The 19,854-nt window shown below is 45.9% G+C and overlaps 1 protein-coding gene across 1 annotated transcript in view; it reads left to right on the top strand.

The window, feature by feature from the left end:
• TSNAXIP1 (translin associated factor X interacting protein 1) overlaps positions 1 to 19,854 on the top strand; it is a 1,164,230-nt gene that overhangs the window by 1,128,889 nt on the left and 15,487 nt on the right. Inside the window, exon 14 of the mRNA XM_030203665.1 lies at positions 10,500 to 10,623. Coding sequence (XP_030059525.1) covers positions 10,500 to 10,623 — 124 coding nt within the window. The remainder of the gene's footprint in view (positions 1 to 10,499; positions 10,624 to 19,854) is intronic.

Raw genomic sequence — 19,854 nt, 5'->3', positions numbered from 1 at the left:
AAAATACAAAAATAGAAAAAATGTACATTTCACAAAGCAGGCACATCTTAGTCCTTAAAAAGCATTAAATAAAAATGTTTTCTTTTCTACTTTTGTTGTCTGAGCATTTTATTTTTCTAACTGGGCTAGTTCCAGTCTTTTTTTCCACTTTCCATGTGTCAGTCATCTCCTAATCTTTTTTCCAGGTTCGCTTTTTCATTTCTTCCTCTCCTCTTGTCTTCTTCCTTTCCTTCTCTACATATCTTTCATTTAATGTTTTTTTCACATTCATTTCACCCTTTAGCCCTTAGTCTCCGTTTCATTTTTCATCTACCTCATCCCCTTCTCCCATACCCCTTCCCCAGTACCCCCATCCCTTTTCAATGCCTCTCATCCTCTCTCCAGTCTTCCATAAGTACATAAGTAATGCCATACTGGGAAAAGACCAAGGGTCCATCGAGCCCAGCATCCTGTCCACGACAGCGGCCAATCCAGGCCAAGGGCACCTGGCAAGCTTCCCAAACGTACAAACATTCTATACATGTTATTCCTGGAATTTTGGAGTTTTCCAAGTTCGTTTAGTAGCGGTTTATGGACTTGTCCTTTAGGAAACCATCCAACCCCTTTTTAAACTCTGCTAAGCTAACCGCCTTCACCACTTTCTCCGGCAACGAATTCCAGAGTTTAATTACACGTTGGGTGAAGAAAAATTTTCTCCGATTTGTTTTAAATTTACTACACTGTAGTTTCATTGCATGCCCCCTAGTCCTAGTATTTTTGGAAAGCGTGAACAGACGCTTCACTTCCACCTGTTCCACTCCACTCATTATTTTATATACCTCTATCATATCTCCCCTCAGCCGTCTCTTCTCCAAGCTGTATAGCCCTAGCCTCCTTAGTCTTTCTTCATAGGGAAGTCGTCCCATCCCCGCTATCATTTTAGTCACCCTTCGCTGCACCTTTTCCAATTCTACTATATCTTTCTTGAGATGCGGCGACCAGAATTGAACACAATACTCAAGGTGCGGTCGCACCATGGAGCGATACAACGGCATTATAACATCCTCACACCTGTTTTCCATACCTTTCCTGATAATACCCAACATTCTATTCGCTTTCTTAGCCGCAGCAGCACACTGAGCAGAAGGTTTCAGTGTGTTATCGATGACGACACCCAGATCCCTTTCTTGGTCTGTAACTCCTAACGTGGAACCTTGCATGACGTAGCTATAATTCGGGTTCTTTTTTCCCACATGCATCACCTTGCACTTGCTCACATTAAACATCATCTGCCATTTAGCCGCCCAGTCTCCCAGTCTTGTAAGGTCCTCTTGTAATTTTTCACAATCCTGTCACGATTTAACGACTTTGAATAACTTTGTGTCATCAGCAAATTTAATTACCTCGCTAGTTACTCCCATCTCTAAATCATTTATAAATATATTAAAAAGCAGCGGTCCTAGCACGGACCCCTGAGGAACCCCACTAACTACCCTTCTCCATTGTGAATACTGCCCATTTAACCCCACTCTCTGTTTCCTATCCTTCAACCAGTTTTTAATCCACAATAGGACATTTCCTCCTATCCCATGACCCTCCAATTTCCTCTGTAGCCTTTCATGAGGTACCTTGTCAAACGCCTTTTGAAAATCCAGATACACAATATCAACCGACTCCCCTTTGTCCACATGTTTGTTCACTCCTTCAAAGAATTGAAGTAAATTGGTCAGGCAAGATTTCCCCACACAAAAGCCATGCTGACTTGGTCTCAGTAATCCATGTCCTCGGATGTGCTCTGTAATTTTGTTTTTGATAATAGCCTCTACCATTTTCCCCGGCACCGACGTCAGACTCACCGGTCTATAATTTCCCGGATCTCCCCTGGAGCCTTTTTTAAAAATGGGCGTTACATTGGCCACCCTCCAATCTTCCGGTACCACGCTCGATTTTAAGGATAAGTTGCATATCACTAGCAGTAGCTCCGCAAGCTCGTTTTTCAGTTCTATCAGTACTCTAGGATGAATACCATCCGGTCCAGGAGATTTGCTACTCTTCAGTTTGCCGAACTGCCCATTTACGTCCTCCAGGTTTACCGTGAAGTCAGTAAGTTTCTCCGACTCGTCCGCTTGAAATACCATTTCCAACACCGGTATCCCACCCAAATCTTCCTCGGTGAAGACCGAAGCAAAGAATTCATTCAGTCTCTCCGCTACGTCTTTGTCTTCCTTGATCGCCCCTTTTACCCCTCGGTCATCCAGCGGCCCAACCGATTCTTTTGCCGGCTTCCTGCTTTTAATATACCGAAAAAAATTTTTACTATGTTTTTTTGCCTCTAATGCTATCTTTTTTTCATACTCCCTCTTGGCCTTCTTAATCTGCGCCTTGCATTTGCTTTGACACTCCTTATGCTGTTTCTTGTTATTTTCAGACGGTTCCTTCTTCCATTTTCTGAAGGCGTTTCTTTTAGCCCTAATAGCTTCCTTCACCTCACTTTTCAACCAGGCCGGTTGTCTTTTGGACTTCCGTCTTTCTTTTCTAATTCGCGGAATATGTATGGCCTGGGCCTCCAGGATGGTATTTTTGAACAGCGTCCACGCCTGTTGTACAGTTTTTACTCTCTCAGTTGCCCCCCTAAGTTTTTTTTTACCGTTCTTCTCATTTTATCATAGTCTCCTTTTTTAAAGTTAAACGCTAACGTATTTGACTTTCTGTGTACAGTTACTTCAAGGTTGATGTCAAAACTGATCATATTATGGTCACTGTTATCAAGCGGCCCCAGTACCATAACGTCCCTCACCAGATCATGCGCTCCACTAAGGACCAAGTCTAGAATTTTTCCTTCTCTCGTCGGCTCCTGCACCAGTTGCTCCATAAAGCTGTCCTTGATTTCATCAAGGAATTGTATCTCTGTAGCGTGTCCCGATGTTACATTTACCCAGTCTATATTTGGATAATTGAAGTCACCCATTATTATCACATTGCCCATTTTGTTCGTGTCTCTGATTTCTTTTATCATTTCTGTGTCTACCTGCTCATCCTGGCGAGGTGGACGGTAGTACACTCCTATCACCATTTTTTTCCCTTTTATACATGGAATTTCAACCCACAGTGATTCAAAGGTGTGATTTGTGTCCTGCTGAATTTGTAATCTATCTGAGTCAAGGCTCTCTTTAATATACAATGCTACCCCTCCACCAGTCTGGTCTACCCTATCATTACGATATACTTTGTACCCCGGTATGACAGTGTCCCACTGGTTATCCTCCTTCCACCAGGTCTCAGTAATGCCTATTATATCCAATTTTTCATTTAGTGCAATATATTCCAACTCTCCCATCTTATTTCTTAGACTCCTAGCATTTGCATATAGACATTCAGAGTATGTTTGTTGTTCTTATTTGCATGATGCTTAGTACCTGACACTATTGATTTGACATATTTTGTCTGATCTTTAGTTGTATTTAAGGGCACCTGGCCTTCCAGGTCATTGACATTATGTCTCCTCACATTATCCCCCTTTCTTGTCCCTCTTCTCTTGTTCCTTATTTTACATCCTCACTCATTATCCCAACCCATCAACATACCCCCACAAAACTAAAACTGCCAAGTATTTACTAGCCCACTTCATCTCTCTGATCCATAATTCCCTGCTCTGTTCATCTTCCTCTCCCCTCCATCCACACCTCCTAGCCCCATCCACCTTCTGCTGTTCCATCTTCTGCTCTGTTCCCCTCCCCTCTACCCATAAGCCCCCAGTCCCATCCATCTCCTGCTTCTCCCCCCACACCCTAGCCTCATCCATCTCCTACTTCCTCCCCCCCCCCACTCAGTATGATCCAGTATTCCCCTCCCCCCCCTCCCAGTGAGATCCAGTGCTGCTCTCCCATCCTCTCCTCCTCTCCCTTACCCCTCCTCCGGTCTGTAATCTTCAAGGTGTCCAGACTGGTTCAGGACTGCCAGCAGCATTGGTGATGTAAGCACGCTGCTTTCAGCCTGCCTGGAAGCCTTTTCTCTGCAGCAACTTCCTGTTCCTGCATAGGCAGGATGCTGCAGAAGGCTTCCGGGGCAGGCTGAAGGCAGCGTGCTTACATCGCTAATGCTGCCAGAAGCTCCTCTCCTCCTCTCCTCTCCTCTACCCCTCCTCCAGTCTGCAGTCTTTGAGGTGTCTGGACCAGTTCAGGGCTGCCAGCAGCGTTAGCGATGTAAGCATGCTGCTTTCAGTCTGCCCAGAAGCTTTCTCTCTGCAGCACTTCCTGTTCCTACGTAGGTGGAGTGCTGCACAGAGAAGGCTTCCGGGGCAGACTGAAGACAGTGTGCTTACATCGCTAATGCTGCCAGAGGCCCTGAACCGGTCCAGACACCTTGAAGACTGCATACCGGAGGAGGGGTAGAGGAGAGGATGAGAGAGTGAGTGCTATTACCAGAACCTGCAGGGAAGGGGAGTGGAAGGAGAGTGGGAGATGCTGCACCACTCGGATCAGGAGGTGGCAAGCCATTTGGGGGGGCACTGCCCCCTCACTCCCCCCAAACTACACCCATGACTCCAAGCTAATAGCCAGCTTAATGTCTCAGATCAAAAAGTATTCAATCAGCATATGTGTTCATGAAAAAGTCACTCAACACTCCATGTCCGTATATCCTTTCTGTTCTATTATAAGCTTGCACTGAAGCTGGGTCTTCAAATGACTTTGTTATTTAGAGTTATTTTAATTTTTGTGGGTTGAAAAAAAAAATAAAATTTTGCATTGATACTTTTAAGGTAGAGTCTCATAGCTAAAAACCATGGGCGTAGTTTGGGGGGTGAGGGGGGCATTGCCCCCCCCCAAATGCAGGGCCAGCGCAACGCTCTGCCTCCGTCCCACTTTCAGCTCCCCGACTGACAGCTCTACTCTCTGTTCCTTCCCCCCCCCACCGCCGCGCTTAACCTTTTATTTTCAGTGGCAGCGACGGCAGTGAAGAAAGCACTGTGGGCTCCTCTCCAGCTTGTTCCTTCCCTCACACAGTGTCCCGCCTTCTGCGATGATGCATTTCCTGTTTCCACGAGGGTGGGACACTGTGTGAGGGAAGGCAGAAGAGAGCCACGGGGTCACATCCTGTATACTCGCAGCTGCTGACTTTGCCAGCATCTCCCCCTCCCTGATGTCATTTCCTCTCCCGGCAACTGAGAGCTACAGAATCGGAAGGCTTGCCTATGCAGAATACCTGTTCTGCAGCTGGTCCCGAAATGCAGCAGCCACTTAGGTTCCGGTAGAGTGAAAGTGAAGGGAAAGAGGAAAGATGTGGATACAAGCAGAGAGAGACAGGGGAGAGACTGGGTGGAAGGAGAGAGAACGCTGAATGGAAGGGGGAGGGATGGGAGATGTTGGATGGAGGGAAGAAAGAAAGAGGGAAAACACTGGATGAAAGATGTGAGAGAGAGGAGAAGCTGAAAGGAGGAGAGAGCAGGGACGTGCTGGTTGAAAGGGGGAGAGAGGGAACATTCTGGGTGGAAGATGGAAGAGAGATCATGGATGGAGGAAAGAGGGGAGACACTGAATGGAAGATTGAAGAAGATGGATGTAAGTAGAGATGGAGAAGGGGAGAAGCTGAATGGAGGAGAGAGAGGGGACATGCAGGTTGAAAGGGGGAGGCAAAGAGGACATGCTGGATGGAAGGGGAGGATAGGGGACATGCTAGATGGAAGGGGGAGACACTCAGACAGGGCCGGTCTTAGGCAGGGGCGACAGAGACGATCGTACAGGGCCACACGGTTCCAGGGGCCCCGCAGCACTCCCTCCTGCTCCCTGTTATTACCGTCTCCTTTATGCACAAGCAGCGATCTGACTGCTTTTCCTCTCCTCCCCAAGCCGCAGGGTGCCTCTTCCCGGCACATACTGAATCCACCCTGGTGGTCTAGTGGATTCTTTGGGGCAGGAAAAATCCCCAGTCTCTCCTGCCTACTGCCGGCGCTGACCCTCTTGCTGCTGCTGCATCGCTTTTTAAAAATGGTTGCCGAGACTTCCAGCAGTGGACTCTCGAGACTTCCGCTGAAGTCTTGCGAGGCCACTGTTGGAAATCTTGGCAGCCATTTTAAAGAAGATGCGGCAGCAAGAGGGTCAGCGCCGGCAGTGAGCGGGAAAGACTGGGGGGCCTCACCGAATTGGTCTGCACAGGGCCCCGCAATTGCTAAGACCTGCCCTGCAGTGAGACGGGGAAGAGAGGGGACACACTGGTTGAAATGGGAGAGTGGGGGACACTGAATGAATCTATCTCCTGCATATTCATTGTGGATATCCTGAAAACCTGACCTGCCTGCGGCTCTCAAGGACCGGAGTTGCCTATCCCTGTGCTAGATGGAAGGGGGAAAGAGGAAATGCTGGATGGAAGGGGGAGAGGATAGAGTTAATGAGACTGGGAAATAAAAGGTAGGGAAACGATGGAAAGCTCTAGGTAGATTCAGTAAAAAAAAGGAAAACTGAAGACTCTAGTAAGAATGAATGAAAATGGATAAAAATAAATGGAAGTAAGCTGAAAGGGAAATATCAATGTTGGAGATGGATGAAGTGGAGGATGTGAAGAAGACAAAAGAAGAGAGAAAAAGGACAAATGGACAAGAAACCCTTGCATGAGAGTTAAGAGGAAAGCAGAATGCAGAAACTGCAACCAACACAATTAGAAAAATTAAATGGCCAGACAACAAAGGTAGAAAAAAATGTATTTTTAATTTAGGATGAAGTTGTGTGGTCAGTGGTGTGCTGGAGTCGGCTCGCACCGGCTCGCAAGAGCTGGTTGTTAAATTTTGTACGGACTTGCGAGCCGGTTGTTGCCTAGTACGAGCCGGCTCTCCTCCCTTCCGCCCGCCTGATCCGGTCCCTCACGTCACCGACCTGACTCTTCGGGGCAGGCAGTCTTGCCTGCCCGCTACCAGCGCTGACTCTCCCCTGCCAGTTCATGCTTTAAAAATGGCCGCTGAAGTCTCGGCGGCCATTTTGAAGCGCGAGACGGCAGTCAGGTCGGTGAGGGATGGATCCGGAGGGAGGGAGGAGAAGTCGCCAGTGAACAACTCGGGAGGGGTGGCAGGGGAGAGAAGGGAGTCGCTGGGCATGGGTGAATGCAGGGCAGGGGAGAGGAGGGTCGCTGCTGGACATGGGTGGATGGAGGGCAGGGGAGAGGAGGGTCACTGGGTATGGGTGCATGCAGGGCAGGGGAGAGAAGGGTCACTGCTGGACATGGGTGGATGGAGGGCAGGGGAAAGGAGGGTCACTGGGTATTGGTGCATGGAGGGCACGGGAGAGAAGGGTAACTGGGTATGGGTGCATGCAGGGCAGGGGAGAGGAGGGTCACTGCTGGACATAGGTGGATGGAGGGCAGGGGAAAGGAGGGTCACTGGGTATGGGTGCATGCAGGGCAGGGCGAGAGAAGGGTCGCTGGACATGGGTGGATGGAGGGCAGGGGAGAGGAGGGGAGAGAGAAGAAGTGTTGGACATGGATGGACGGGAGAGAAGAGTGAGGAAGGAGATGAGATGAGAGAAAAGGAAGAGAGGAGAAAAACTGCACATGGATGAAGAAAATAAGCAGAAGCTGAGGTCCAGAAATGAAGAAGAAAGGAGGAAAGGAAAGAAATAAATGGAAAGGAAGCCCTGGAAACGGAGTTAAGAGGACAGATAGCAGCAAAATCGGATACTGGGCCAGCATGATCAGAAAAACAGTCACCAGCCAACAAAGGTAGAAAAAAAATCATTTTATTTTCATTATAGTGTTTGGAATATGTTCACTTTGAGAATCAGGTGCTCAACATTAAAAGTTTACATTTATTTACGACATTTTATCGCACATTAAACATGAATTAGATTGGAACCTGGGATCATTTAATTTTTTTTTTCCTGGAGTAATGCATTGCCACCCCCTCTCCCCCCCCCCAGGCTCTCTCCCCGGCTATAGCCAGCTCTGCAATTTGGGGGGGGGAGCGCAGAGGGGGACCGGGGAGAGAGCCTGTTGTTAAACATTTACCAGCACACCACTGAGTGTGGTAGTAATGTTATTCCACTCTTATAAACATAAAACAAAAAATGGAAAATAAAATGATACCATTTTATTGAACTCACCTAATATATATATTTGTTTACTAGTTTTCGGAGGTCGAAGTCTCCTTCGTCAGGTCAGAACAGTATACCATAACAGCAGTATATTGTCCTGATCTGAGGAAGGTGGTTTTGGCCTCTAAAAGCTAATTGAAAAATGTATTACATTAGTCCAATAAAAAGATATTGCCTTATTTCCATTTTTTTGTTTTATTTTATTTGTTAATTTGTAATGTGACTGGAATATGTCGTAGTTTAAAATTTGTATCTGCTATCTTTACATTTGGCCCGTATTTTAATGTTGCTTTGGAGAGTCTAGTTTTTTCGGGGTTTGGTTTAATTTCAGAAGTTCTTAAAATCATATTAGTGTTATTTTTAAGAATATGGGGTTGAAGAAAATTTAAATACTCTACATATGACTGTACATCTGCCTAGTTATATTGCTGTAATCCATAAGTATTTGTATTTTTCTCTACATAATTCTATTTTTAGTTCATGGTTACTTATTCTATACCTGGTGAGGGTCTATCCATGTTCTCTGTATGTGAAAGACTAGGCAATCTGTTAACATTGAATGTCTATGTAGGACTGATCTGTTGTAATCCAGCTTGTTTAGTTTTCCAATATTGATATTCTAGTGCCCACTGCATTGTTTACACTACTGCCCTTGTTGTGTGACTCCTGGAAGTTAGTGCTATTATGGTATTGTAGAATTGTTCTTTAGGTCCTAAGTGACATTTGTAGTGTTTTATATCACTTTATTATATGTGTGGTACTAGTTTTCAGGATTTGATTTTAGATCACGCCTTTCTCAGCTGTAGCTCAAGGCGAGTTACATTCAGATACAACAGGTATTTTCCTGCCCCTGGAGGGTTTACAGTCTAAGGGCTACTCCCTACTCTAAGGATTTTAACTTGCCCGATCACACTCCATTCAACCGCACCTTGGCCCTGCCTTAACCCCATCCACTCTTTAGCCCCACCCATCTTAGCCTCCCCAAACAGTTGAGTCACCAACCGCCTATGCAAGGCTTATATTTGTATTGTAATTCAGATTATAGCTATATGATGCTAGGTTCCACATTAGGAGTCACCAACCAAGAAAAATCTAGGTGTCAACATGGACAATACACAAAAATCTTCGGCTGTGTGTGTGGTGGTAGCCAAAAGAGCAAACAGAATGTCAGGAATTATTAGGAAAGGAATAAGGACTAAAACCAAGAATATCATAATACCTGTATCACTCCAAGGTGTAAATGCACATTGAGTACTGTGTGCAGTGGCGTAGGAAGGGGTGGGGTGGGGTGGTCCGCCCCGGGTGCACGCGCTGGGGGGTGTCGGCGCCGCTGGTTACCTGCTCTCTTTGCCCCGGAACAGGTTATTTCCTGTTCCGGGGCAGAGAAAGCAAGGAACCAACGGAGCCGATGCAGCTTCCAGAGACGACGTGCACTCGGGGGGGAGGGTTGCGCGTGACGAGGGGGGGTGCGCAGCGGCGATCCGCCCCGGGTGTCAGCTGGTCTCGCTATGCCGCTGACTGTGTGCATATCTGGTCATCACATATAAAAAATATGTAAAATTAGAAAAGGTACAGAGGAAGGCAATCTGAATGATTAAGAGGATGTAGCAACTATCATATGTTGAAAGACGAAAGAAATTAGGCTCTTCAGCTTGGAGAAGAGACGATTGAAGGGAGATATGATAGAGGTGTAAAAACTCCTGAATGAATGTTAATTTCAGTATGTATTATGTTCATTTAAGCTGCTTATGTTTATTTGTTTTGACAGATTAAACTAGAACTCTGATAGAGGCATTTGCTGCCAAACAGCTGTTAGGCCACTGGTCTTTATGTGTTTTATTTATTTGAGACAATAATCCAATCTTGCCATACTGGTGTCTTGTTTTTCTTTGATAATATCAAGTTTCTCCTGACCTAGTCCTTTTGTTTGCACTATCAGGGAGTACATTTGTTTAAGACAGGAGTGTGCATGGAAAAAGTTTTTGGTATTGCTTTGGGCAATTTTTGGAAGTTTTTCCCAATTTTTAACGTATTTTGGCTTGTTTCACATATTTGTATTAAGAATGTAATGCAAGTTGATCTCTTTACACACACTGGGCCCTGTTTACTAAGCCACGCTAGAGGCGTGTTAGCGTTTTTAGCATGCTCTAAGCATTAGCGTGCGCTAACCATGCCCATAATATTCCTATAGGTGTCTACATGGTTAGCGCACAATAATTTTTAGCACATGCTAAAAATGTTAGCGAACCTTAGTGAACAGGGCCCACTATTATGTAAGTTAACCTGTGTTTAAATTGAATGTGCACTAACAAATGTACGTCCCCAGTATAAAAATAAAGGTATATATAAGGTATATATAAAGTATATAAAAATAAAATTCCATTATATTAATTTTTCCTATACTTACACAGAGCTGAGGATGGATATGTGTGTTCTTTTCAACAGCCTAGCACTGAAGGTCACTTTCCCTCTAAAAACTGGGCAACAGATCCAGGAACTGATTTATGCAGCAGAGGCCCATCCAAGCAGTAATGAGGACAAAATCAACTACAAAGCTCTGTTAACTGAGGTAGACTCTTTTCTCTCCTTCTAAGGGAGGAGAAGCTTTGAGCCTCTCCTGGGTAAGAGTAACAGAGACTCCACACTCTGCCCCAATTGCTTTATTTTGTATAGAGTTAATTAGCCTCTTTCAGTTTTTGCTGTAAGCCTTAAGTATTTCTGAAAATTGGAAGAACATGCACTTCGATATCTCGAGGGTAATTTTATAACATGGTGCATAGGCAGGAAAGTCATATAGGAGCATATGTTGCTCCTGTTGCACACAGTCAGGTTATGTGCCTTCATAAACTTACCCCAAGAAAAGTGGGCACACACATTTACACCTACTCCAAGGCAAAAGTAATTGTGTGCATGTATATTCCAGTATTTATAAAACATGTTCAAATGCGCCAATGTTTTAAATATGTAATCCCACTCACGTTTTGCCTATTCCCCACCCCTGACAATGCCCACACTTATGTCACATAACAGCAGGCCCTCTGGTAAGGACAGTCATAAAGAACATTCCTTCTTAATGTGATACCACAAGACCTGGAGGAAAGCAAGGGTATATAGATTCTAAAGGTGGCGACAGCAGCACGAATGGAGAAAGCACTTCAATAGAAAGATGGGACCATCTTAGCTTCCGGTGCCTTTAGTTTGTCCTGGACTCCTCAAGATGATCTAGCAGTCATAACACAAGAAAAGTACCACATAACTAACTGTCGAGGGGCAGAATAAAAATAGAGGCCAGATGGAGCATTATTAGTGCGATAAAAGAAGTTCTCTGAGGACAAGCAGGCTGCTTATTCTCACACTTGGGTTGATGTCCATGTCGGCCCAGGAATGGAAGTTTTGCTAGCAAAATCTCAAAAATGTTCCAGAGTCTTCTGGTGCGCGAGTGGTGCGCACTGCGCTTGCGTGGACTGGGTTTCCCGCCCGTCGCATGATTAAGGACCTCAGTATTTTTCCTCCGCATCTGAGGTAACATGGTATTTTTCTGCTGTTCCTCTTGGCCCAGGAAAGAGTCGGTGCGTGATTCCTTCTTTATCTTCCCAAGGGTGGTGTCTCCAGTACCTTGGGCCCGATCATCTACCAGCTGCTTGTAAGCTGTGTCCTTTGATGAAAAAACAGACCTAAGTGTCTCGGGAGGCTCAACAAGAAAAACCTTTTGCGGATCGGTCTGGTCCTTCGACATCAGCATCGGTACTGAGGTCGGCGACATCGACGTCAAGGGAAGCATCGACTTCGAGAGCACAGGTAATGGCTGCCAAATGAACACTTCGCGCTGGGAGCAGCGAGGCATCGAGTGGGTCTCCACCTGTCTCGAAGCCTACTACTATGCAGGCACCCCAGGACCGCCCTTCATCAGACCGTGCCCCGAGGAAGCGTGAGGATTCCTCTTCGGTACCGAGGAGTCTCGATGACGGGCGTCGAGTGAAGGCTAAGAAGCACCATCATCGATCTCCTTCCATGCTGAGAGCTCCGGGGAGCCAAGGGATTCGGCACCCGAGAAGCGTCGGCGCCGAGAGGACTGCTCACCCTCTATACAGAAGGTGCCGATACGTCGGTCTTCTGGTAGCCTGGTACCGGCTCTCAAGCCCCCACAGATTCTGCCACCAGCCCCGCAGCCTTTTCCGATGGCGGCTCTTGACGAGCGCATCAGGGCCCTTCTTCCAGAGCTTCTGGAGGGATTCTCCTTATTTCCACTATCCATGATGTACTGCAAAGAGGTGGGAAAATGTGGGATACAAATGCAATAAATAAATAAATTGCTGCGCCAGTCTACTTCGGTGCCTGGGGTGCTTGCGCCTTCTGCACCGTTTGTTGAAGTGGCATCTGGTCCTTCGCCTGTGGTGAGGTCCCCGACCTTGGTGCCACTTGCGTCATTGGCTGCCACCCCGGTCAACTCTCCTTCAATGTCGGCGGAGGAAGCTTCGCCACAGTCCAGGCAGGGGTCGACTTCTCGACATCCCCCTCGAGGTCGTCGTTCCTCGATGTCGAGACAGGCTCGGGTTCGGGATGCTCTTAGAGAGCTTTTGTCCGATACTGAGGATGAGCGTTCATGGGGGGATTAGGAAGATCCCAGATACTCTTCTGAAGAAGAGTCCTAAGAAGTCCCCTCTGCCCATTGAGAGAAGGATGTCTACGTCTGAGAATCTTTATTTTTCCTCCTTTGTCTGGGAAATGTCTAAGGATATTCCCTTCCCTATGGAGGTTGTGGATGAGCCCAGGGCCGAGATGCTCGAGGTCTTGGATTATCCTTCTCCACCTACAGAGGTTGCAACGGCTCCCTTGCATAACATACTCAGGGAAGTTCTTATGCGAAACTGGTTGTTCCCTCTCTCTAATCCAGTGGTCCCCAAAAAAGCTGAGACCCAGTACAGAGTCCACGGAGAGCCGGTAATGGTGAAGTCTCAGCTACCTCATGATTCCATGGTGGTGGATTTTGCTGTCAAGAGAGCCAACAGTACTAGGGACTATGCCTCAGCGCGCCTAGGCAAAGAGTCTAGGACCTTGGATTCTTTTGCGAGAAAAATGTATCAGGCCACTATGCTCGCAGCCAAGATTCAGACATACCAGCTCTACACGAGCATCTACTTGCGGAACTCAGTGAGGCAACTGTCTAGTTTGGTCAAAGCGCTTCCTCCGGAGCTGGCCGAACCGTTTCACCAGGTGGTCAGGCAGCAGAAGGTGTGTAGAAAATTCCTGGCCGGGGGTTCTTACGACACTTTTGATGTGACATCCAGAATAGCTGCTCAAGGTATAGTGATGTGCAGGCTCTCATGGCTGAGTGTCTCTGACCTGGATCACAAGGTCCAGCAGCGAATGGTGGATGTTCCTTGCCGGGGGGATAACCTTTTTGGTGAAAAAGTAGAGGATGTGGTCGATCAGATCAAAAAGCACAATGATGCTATGGATTCTCTCTCCCGTCTTCTGCTACCACCTCCTCATCTAGGAGGTTTTTTGGAGAGAAGAGGAGTGTTCCCTATTCCTATAATAGGCGTAGGTACACTCCTGCTTCTCGGCAGCCTACCCAGGCTCAGTCCCAGCGCGCTCGTTCTTGTCAACAGCGTGCACCTAAGGCCCCTGCGGCTCCCCAGCAAAAGCAAGGGACAGGCTTTTAACTGTCTCCAGTGCAGCATAGCCACAGTGCAAGTGTCCATTCCGGACGACTTACCGGTTGGGGGGAGGTTGATATTTTTTCACCAAAGGTGGCCTCTTATAACCTCCAACCGGTGAGTTCTTCAAATAGTCCGGTTAGGATACACTCTCAATCTGGAATCCAAGCCTCCAAATTGTCCACCAGGAGTTCATTCTTACAGCTCCCAGCACAAGCAGGTACTTGCAGAGGAACTCCCTGCCCTTCTAAAGGCCAGTGCAGTCAAACCTGTTCCACCAGGGGAAGAAGGGCTAGGTTTCTATTCCAGGTACTTCCTTGTGCAAAAGAAAACAGGGGGGGTGCGTCCCATCCTAGACTTAAGGGCCCTGAACAAATTCCTAGTCCGAGAAAAGTTCAGGATGGTTTCCCTCGGCACCCTTCTTCCCATGATTCAGGAAAGCAATTGGCTATGCTCTCTGGACTTAATGGATGCCTATACCCACATCTCGATACTCCCAGCTCACAGGAAGTATCTTCGATTTCGGTTGGGAACTCGGCACTTTTCAGTACTGTGTACTGCCCTTTGGCCTCGCGTCTGTGCCCAGGGTTTTCACAAAGTGATGGCTGTTGTCGCAGCATCGCTACGCAGACTGGGAGTGCATGTGTTCCTTTATCTCGACGACTGGCTGGTGAAGAGCACCTCGGAGGCAGGGGCTCTGCAGTTCATGCAGATGACTATTCGAGTGCTAGAGCTCCTGGGGTTCGTGATCAATTATCCCAAGTGCCATCTCATCCCGGTTCAAAAATTGGAGTTCATTGGAGCTCTGTTGGACACACGGATGGCTTGAGCTTATCTTCCCCAGGCAAGGGCAGACAATCTCCTGGCCCTCATGCTCATGGCTCGAGCGTCTGAACAGATCACAGCTCGGCAGATGTTGAGACTCTTAGGACACATGGCCTCCACAGTTCATGTAACTCCCATGGCACGCCTACATATGAGATCAGCTCAATGGACCCTAGCTTTCCAGTAGTGCCAGGTCACAGGGGATCTAGAGGATGTGATCCATCTCTCCACCGACTTTTGCAATTCCCTTCAGTGGTGGACCATTCGATCCAATTTGACCGTGGAACATTCCAAATTCCTCAACCACAAAAAGTGTTGACGACAGATGCATCCCTCCTAGGGTAGGGAGCTCATGTAGATGGGCTTCACACTCAAGGAGCTTGGTCTTTTCCGGAAGAGGGTCTTCAGATCAACCTCCTGGAATTACGAGTGATCTGGAACGCTCTCAAGGCTTTCAGAGATCGGCTGACCAACCAAAACATTCTGATTCAGACAGGCAATCAGGTTGCTATGTATTACATCAACAAGCAGGGGGGCACCGGATCTCGCCCTCGGTGTCAGGAAGTCGTCCAGATGTGGCTTTGGGCGCGCCATCACGGCATGTTTCTCCAAGCCACGTATCTGGCAGGCGTAAACAGTGTGGCCGACAGGTAGAGCAGGATCATGCAACCTCACGGGTGGTCGCTAAACATGGGCGTTGTCCACAAGATCTTCCGAGCGTGGGGCACCCCCTCAGTGGATCTTTTTGCCACTTAGATCAATCACAAAGTCCCTCAATTCTGTTCTAAACTTCAGGCCCACGACAGACTAGCATCAGATGCCTTTCTCCTGCATTGGGGGACAGGCCTTCTGTATGCGTATCCTCCCGTACCTCTAGTAGGGAAGACTTTGCTGAAATTCAAGCAAGACTGCGGAACAACGATCCTGGTTGCTCCCTTCTGGCCTCGTCAGATCTGGTTCCCTTTTCTTCTGGAGTTGTCCTCCGAAGAACCGTGGAGATTGGAGTGTATTCTGATCCTCATCACCCAGAACAAGGGGTCGCTTCTACATCCCAACCTCCAGTCTCTGGCTCTCATGGCCCGGATGTTGAGAGCTTAGAAATTGCCTCTTTAGGTCTTTCAGAGGGTGTCTTCCGAGTCTTGCTTGCTTCCAGGAAAGATTCCACGAAAAAGTGTTATTCTTTCAAATGGAGGAGGTTTGCCGTCTACTGTGACAGCAAGGCCCTACATCCTTTTTCTTGTCCTACACAGACCCTGCTTGAATACCTTCTACACTTATCAGAGTCTGGTCTCAAGTGCTTATCATCAACGTGTAGCGGGTAAGCCTATCTATGGACAGCCTTTAGTTGTTTGCTTCATGAGAGGTTTGCTTTTGTCAAAGCCCCCTGTCAAACCTCCACCAGTGTCATGGGATCTCAACGTGGTTCTCACCCAGCTGATGAAAGCTCCTTTTGAGCCACTGAATTCCTGCCATCTGAAGTACTTGACCTGGAAGGTCATTTTCTTAGTGGCTGTTACTTCAGCTCAGAGTCAGTGAGCTCCAAGCCCTGGTAGTGCATGCACCTTATATCAAGTTTCATCATAACTTTCATCAAGAGTCCTCCACACTCACCCTAAGTTCTTGCCGAAGGTGGTGTCGGAGTTCCATCTGAACCAGTCAATTGTCTTGCCAACATTTATTCCCCGTCTACATACCCGCCCTGGTGAAGACAAGTTGCACACCTTGGACTGTAAGAGAGCATTGGTCTTTTAGGTGGAGCGGACAAAGCCCTATAGTCCGCCCAATTGTTTGTTTCTTTTGATCCCAACAGGAGGGGAGTTGCCATCGGAAAATCTCTAATTGGCTAGCAGATTGCATAGACTTTACTTATGCCCAAGCTGGGCTGACTCTAGAGGGCCATGTCACGGCTCATAATGTCAGAGCCATGGCTGCGTCAGTGGCTCACTTGAAGTCAGCTTCTATTGAAGAGATTTGCAAGGCTGCAACGTGGTTATCAGTCCACACAGTCACATCTTACTACTGCCTTCAGCAGGATACCTGACGTGACAGTCGGTTTGGGCAGTCGGTGCTGCAGAATCTGTTCGGGGTTTAGAATCCAACTCCACCCTCCTAGGTCCATTTCTGTTCTGTTCCAGGCTGCACTCTCACTTAGTTGTGTTTCTTTTCAGGTCAGTCTCTGTTATGTCCTCGCCGTTGCGAGGCCCAATTGACCAATGTTCATTGTTTTGGGTGAGCCTGGCAGCTAGGGATACCCCAAGTGTGAGAACAAGCAGCCTGCTTGTCCTCAGAGAAAGCGAAGATACTTACCTGTAGCAGGTATTCTCCGAGGACAGCAGGCTGATTGTTCTCACAAACCTGCCCTCCTCCCCTTTGGAGTTGTTAATTGTTTTCCTCTTGCTTTTGGACTACACTGAGGTCCTTACTCACGCAATGGGCGGGAAACTGGTCCGCGCATGCAAGGTGCGTGCTGCTCGTGTGCCAGAAGACTCTGGAAGATTTTTGAGATTTTGCTACATCCCGTTCAAACATAATCATAATGCATTCGTGGGCAAATGCTTTTCAATTAAAACTCAACGCTGAAAAAACTCAGTGTCTTATACTTACATCACAATATAACACAAGTAAATTCTCCTCCATTACCATACCAAACTTTTCCCTTCCTATCTCAGACATCCTGAAGATTCTCGGAGTTACCATTGATCGAAATCTCACACTTGAAAACCATGTGAAGAATACAACTAAGAAGATGTTTCAATCAATGTGGAAACTCAAGAGATTAAAACCTTTCTTCCCAAGAGGTATTTTTTGCAACCTGATACAATCGATGGTGATAAGTCATCTAGACTATTGCAATGCGCTTTATGCTGGTTGTAAAGAGCATATCATCAAGAAACTTCAGACAGCTCAGAACACCGCAGCTAGACTAATATTTGGAAAGACAAAATACGAAAGTGCTAAGCCCCTAAGAGAGAGGCTGCATTGGCTTCCAGTTAAAGAACATACTGTGTTCAAAGTGTGCACTCTGATTCATAAGGTTATTCATGGAAATGCTCCGGCCTACATGTCAGACCTTATTGATCTCCCACACAGAAACACTAAAAGATCAGCACGCACGTTCCTGGGACTTCACTTCCCAAGTTGTAATGGTCTAAAATACAAACTAGTACATGCATCTAGCTTTTCCTACATTGGCACACAGATGTGGAAATGCATTGCCACTTGACCTGAAGACTATTCACGACCTAATCAACTTTTGAAAATCATTAAAGACTTACCATAATAATCAATAATAGGATTTCTAACATACCGCTAGTCACTTGATATTCTGACTGTTTTCTTGTTTACTGAATTGATTATATCCACTATGTTTCACTTGTTCTATATGTACTTAATTGTGTACCTACTCTTGAATGATGCTTGATATGATGTAATATTGTAAGCACATTGAGCCTGCAAATAGGTGGAAAGTGGGATTCAAACGCAACAAATAAAATAAATATATTCTTTTGAATCATCCAAACTTTGTACATAACGAATCAACATGCATATCAAAATCCAACTTATTATTCCCTCCCCACCCCCACTATTGTTACGGCTTTTAAAAATTCTAAAAGTTTATCTTATTTACATTCTCAGATTTCTGGCTCAATTTTATCCAGATAACTATCTGGTAACTTTAAATCAGACTTATCTAGTTAAGGCCAACTGATATCCAGATAACTTTACCACTTGCTGGTTTTATGAATATGCCCTCAATTAGCACAGTAAATAAAAGATGTGGTGGAACTACCAGAGCCCATCACTGTGATGCAGGCAAATCAGTTAATGTCAAAAGTCATTGGAAACTACTTCATTGTGACAGGTCCATTCGTGTCTTGATCTCTTGTATTTTTAAAATTTGGAGAAGGACTGAAGGCTAAGTGCTTCCCTAGATGTTCTTTTGATCATCTGAATTCTCTCCACATCGCCTGCTCCAGGGAGGCTGATGTGGACATATTTTTTGTTAATTCTATGTGGCCTTCAGCTTGAAAGCTGAAGCACTGGTGTATTGTTCTAATAGCTATATTAGTTCGGAAGGAAAATAGAACTATGATACTTTAAAAACACCAACAAAAAATGTTGTAGTATATGAGCTTCCAAGACCTCATCAGCCTTTTCTTCTGATGTCACAAGAGGTTGATAGATATAAAGGTACAGCAGATAATTAAGAGATCTCCTATCTGGATAACTTATCCAGATACTTACAGCCTTTTTTATCTACGTTATCTGGATAGTGGACGAAATATCCTGCTATTTAAATTCCATCACTGACCTATTTATCAAGATATTGGCACTCAAATATGTGGATATTTTTTGACTGCAGAGGTTGGTGTTTAAATTAAAAAGAAACCCCTATTAACCTCAGTAGCTGAATACTAACCCAACAGTTTATTGAAATTGGGCTAGTATGCATATAAATACCAGCACTTATATGTCAAAGTTCCACATATAATCATGGCACTTATACGTACTTTTTCTATACTCTCTTCCTTTGGATACACTAACTTTTTAATGTCTTCTTTAAATTCAAGATGGTAAACTGCTTTGTTTTTCCTGTATCAAAGGTGTAAGGTGGTATAAGTTCTCAAACTAAACTAGCACAGAAAATGATGCATACAGTTAGAGAGGTGTAGCCAAGGAAAAGTGTCAAATTGATTGGGATTTTGTGCCACTGTTGCTAAATTACTAATGACAAACTTAATGCCAATTTTCATCCCATTCCATAAAATGTTTGGAGAATTATTTTGCTTACATTCTCGATCCCTTTTCTATAATTCTTTCCCGCTTCCACTGGGTTGGAAAGTATAATAAATATCATGTTAGGTTAGACCTGTGGTCCAATATGCTCAGCATCCTGTCCCTGGCATTGGCTAGGCTGGGTCACCTGGAGTATCTATCAGATCCCAATTAGAACTCATTCCGGGTTTCTCCCATAAGCAGAAGACTAAATAATGGTTAATAGAAACCTATTCCATACCATTTATAACTTAGCTGTAACAGTAGATTTTGATGTATCTGGCAGCAGAATGCCTAGAGATTATGCAATGACTAAAAAAAAAATACATTCTAGAATTAATTTTAAATCTCCAACTAAAAAATTGCACGTGGTTATGACAACACTTAGTACTATGTAAGGAATAGGTTTACCTTTTGATTGCAGGCAATAATCTAAGTTACTACACCTTCAAAATATTCATAACATACAACGTGCTGTGACCTAGTTCAAATCCCAGGAGTGGAGCATCCCCCCCCCCCCCCCTCCAAGCTGCATGTGT

Source organism: Microcaecilia unicolor, chromosome 5, assembly GCF_901765095.1.
Source record: "Microcaecilia unicolor chromosome 5, aMicUni1.1, whole genome shotgun sequence".
NCBI lineage: Eukaryota > Metazoa > Chordata > Amphibia > Gymnophiona > Siphonopidae > Microcaecilia > Microcaecilia unicolor.
Note: the sequence above shows the minus strand (reverse complement) of the source record. Positions and strands in the feature narration are given on the sequence as shown.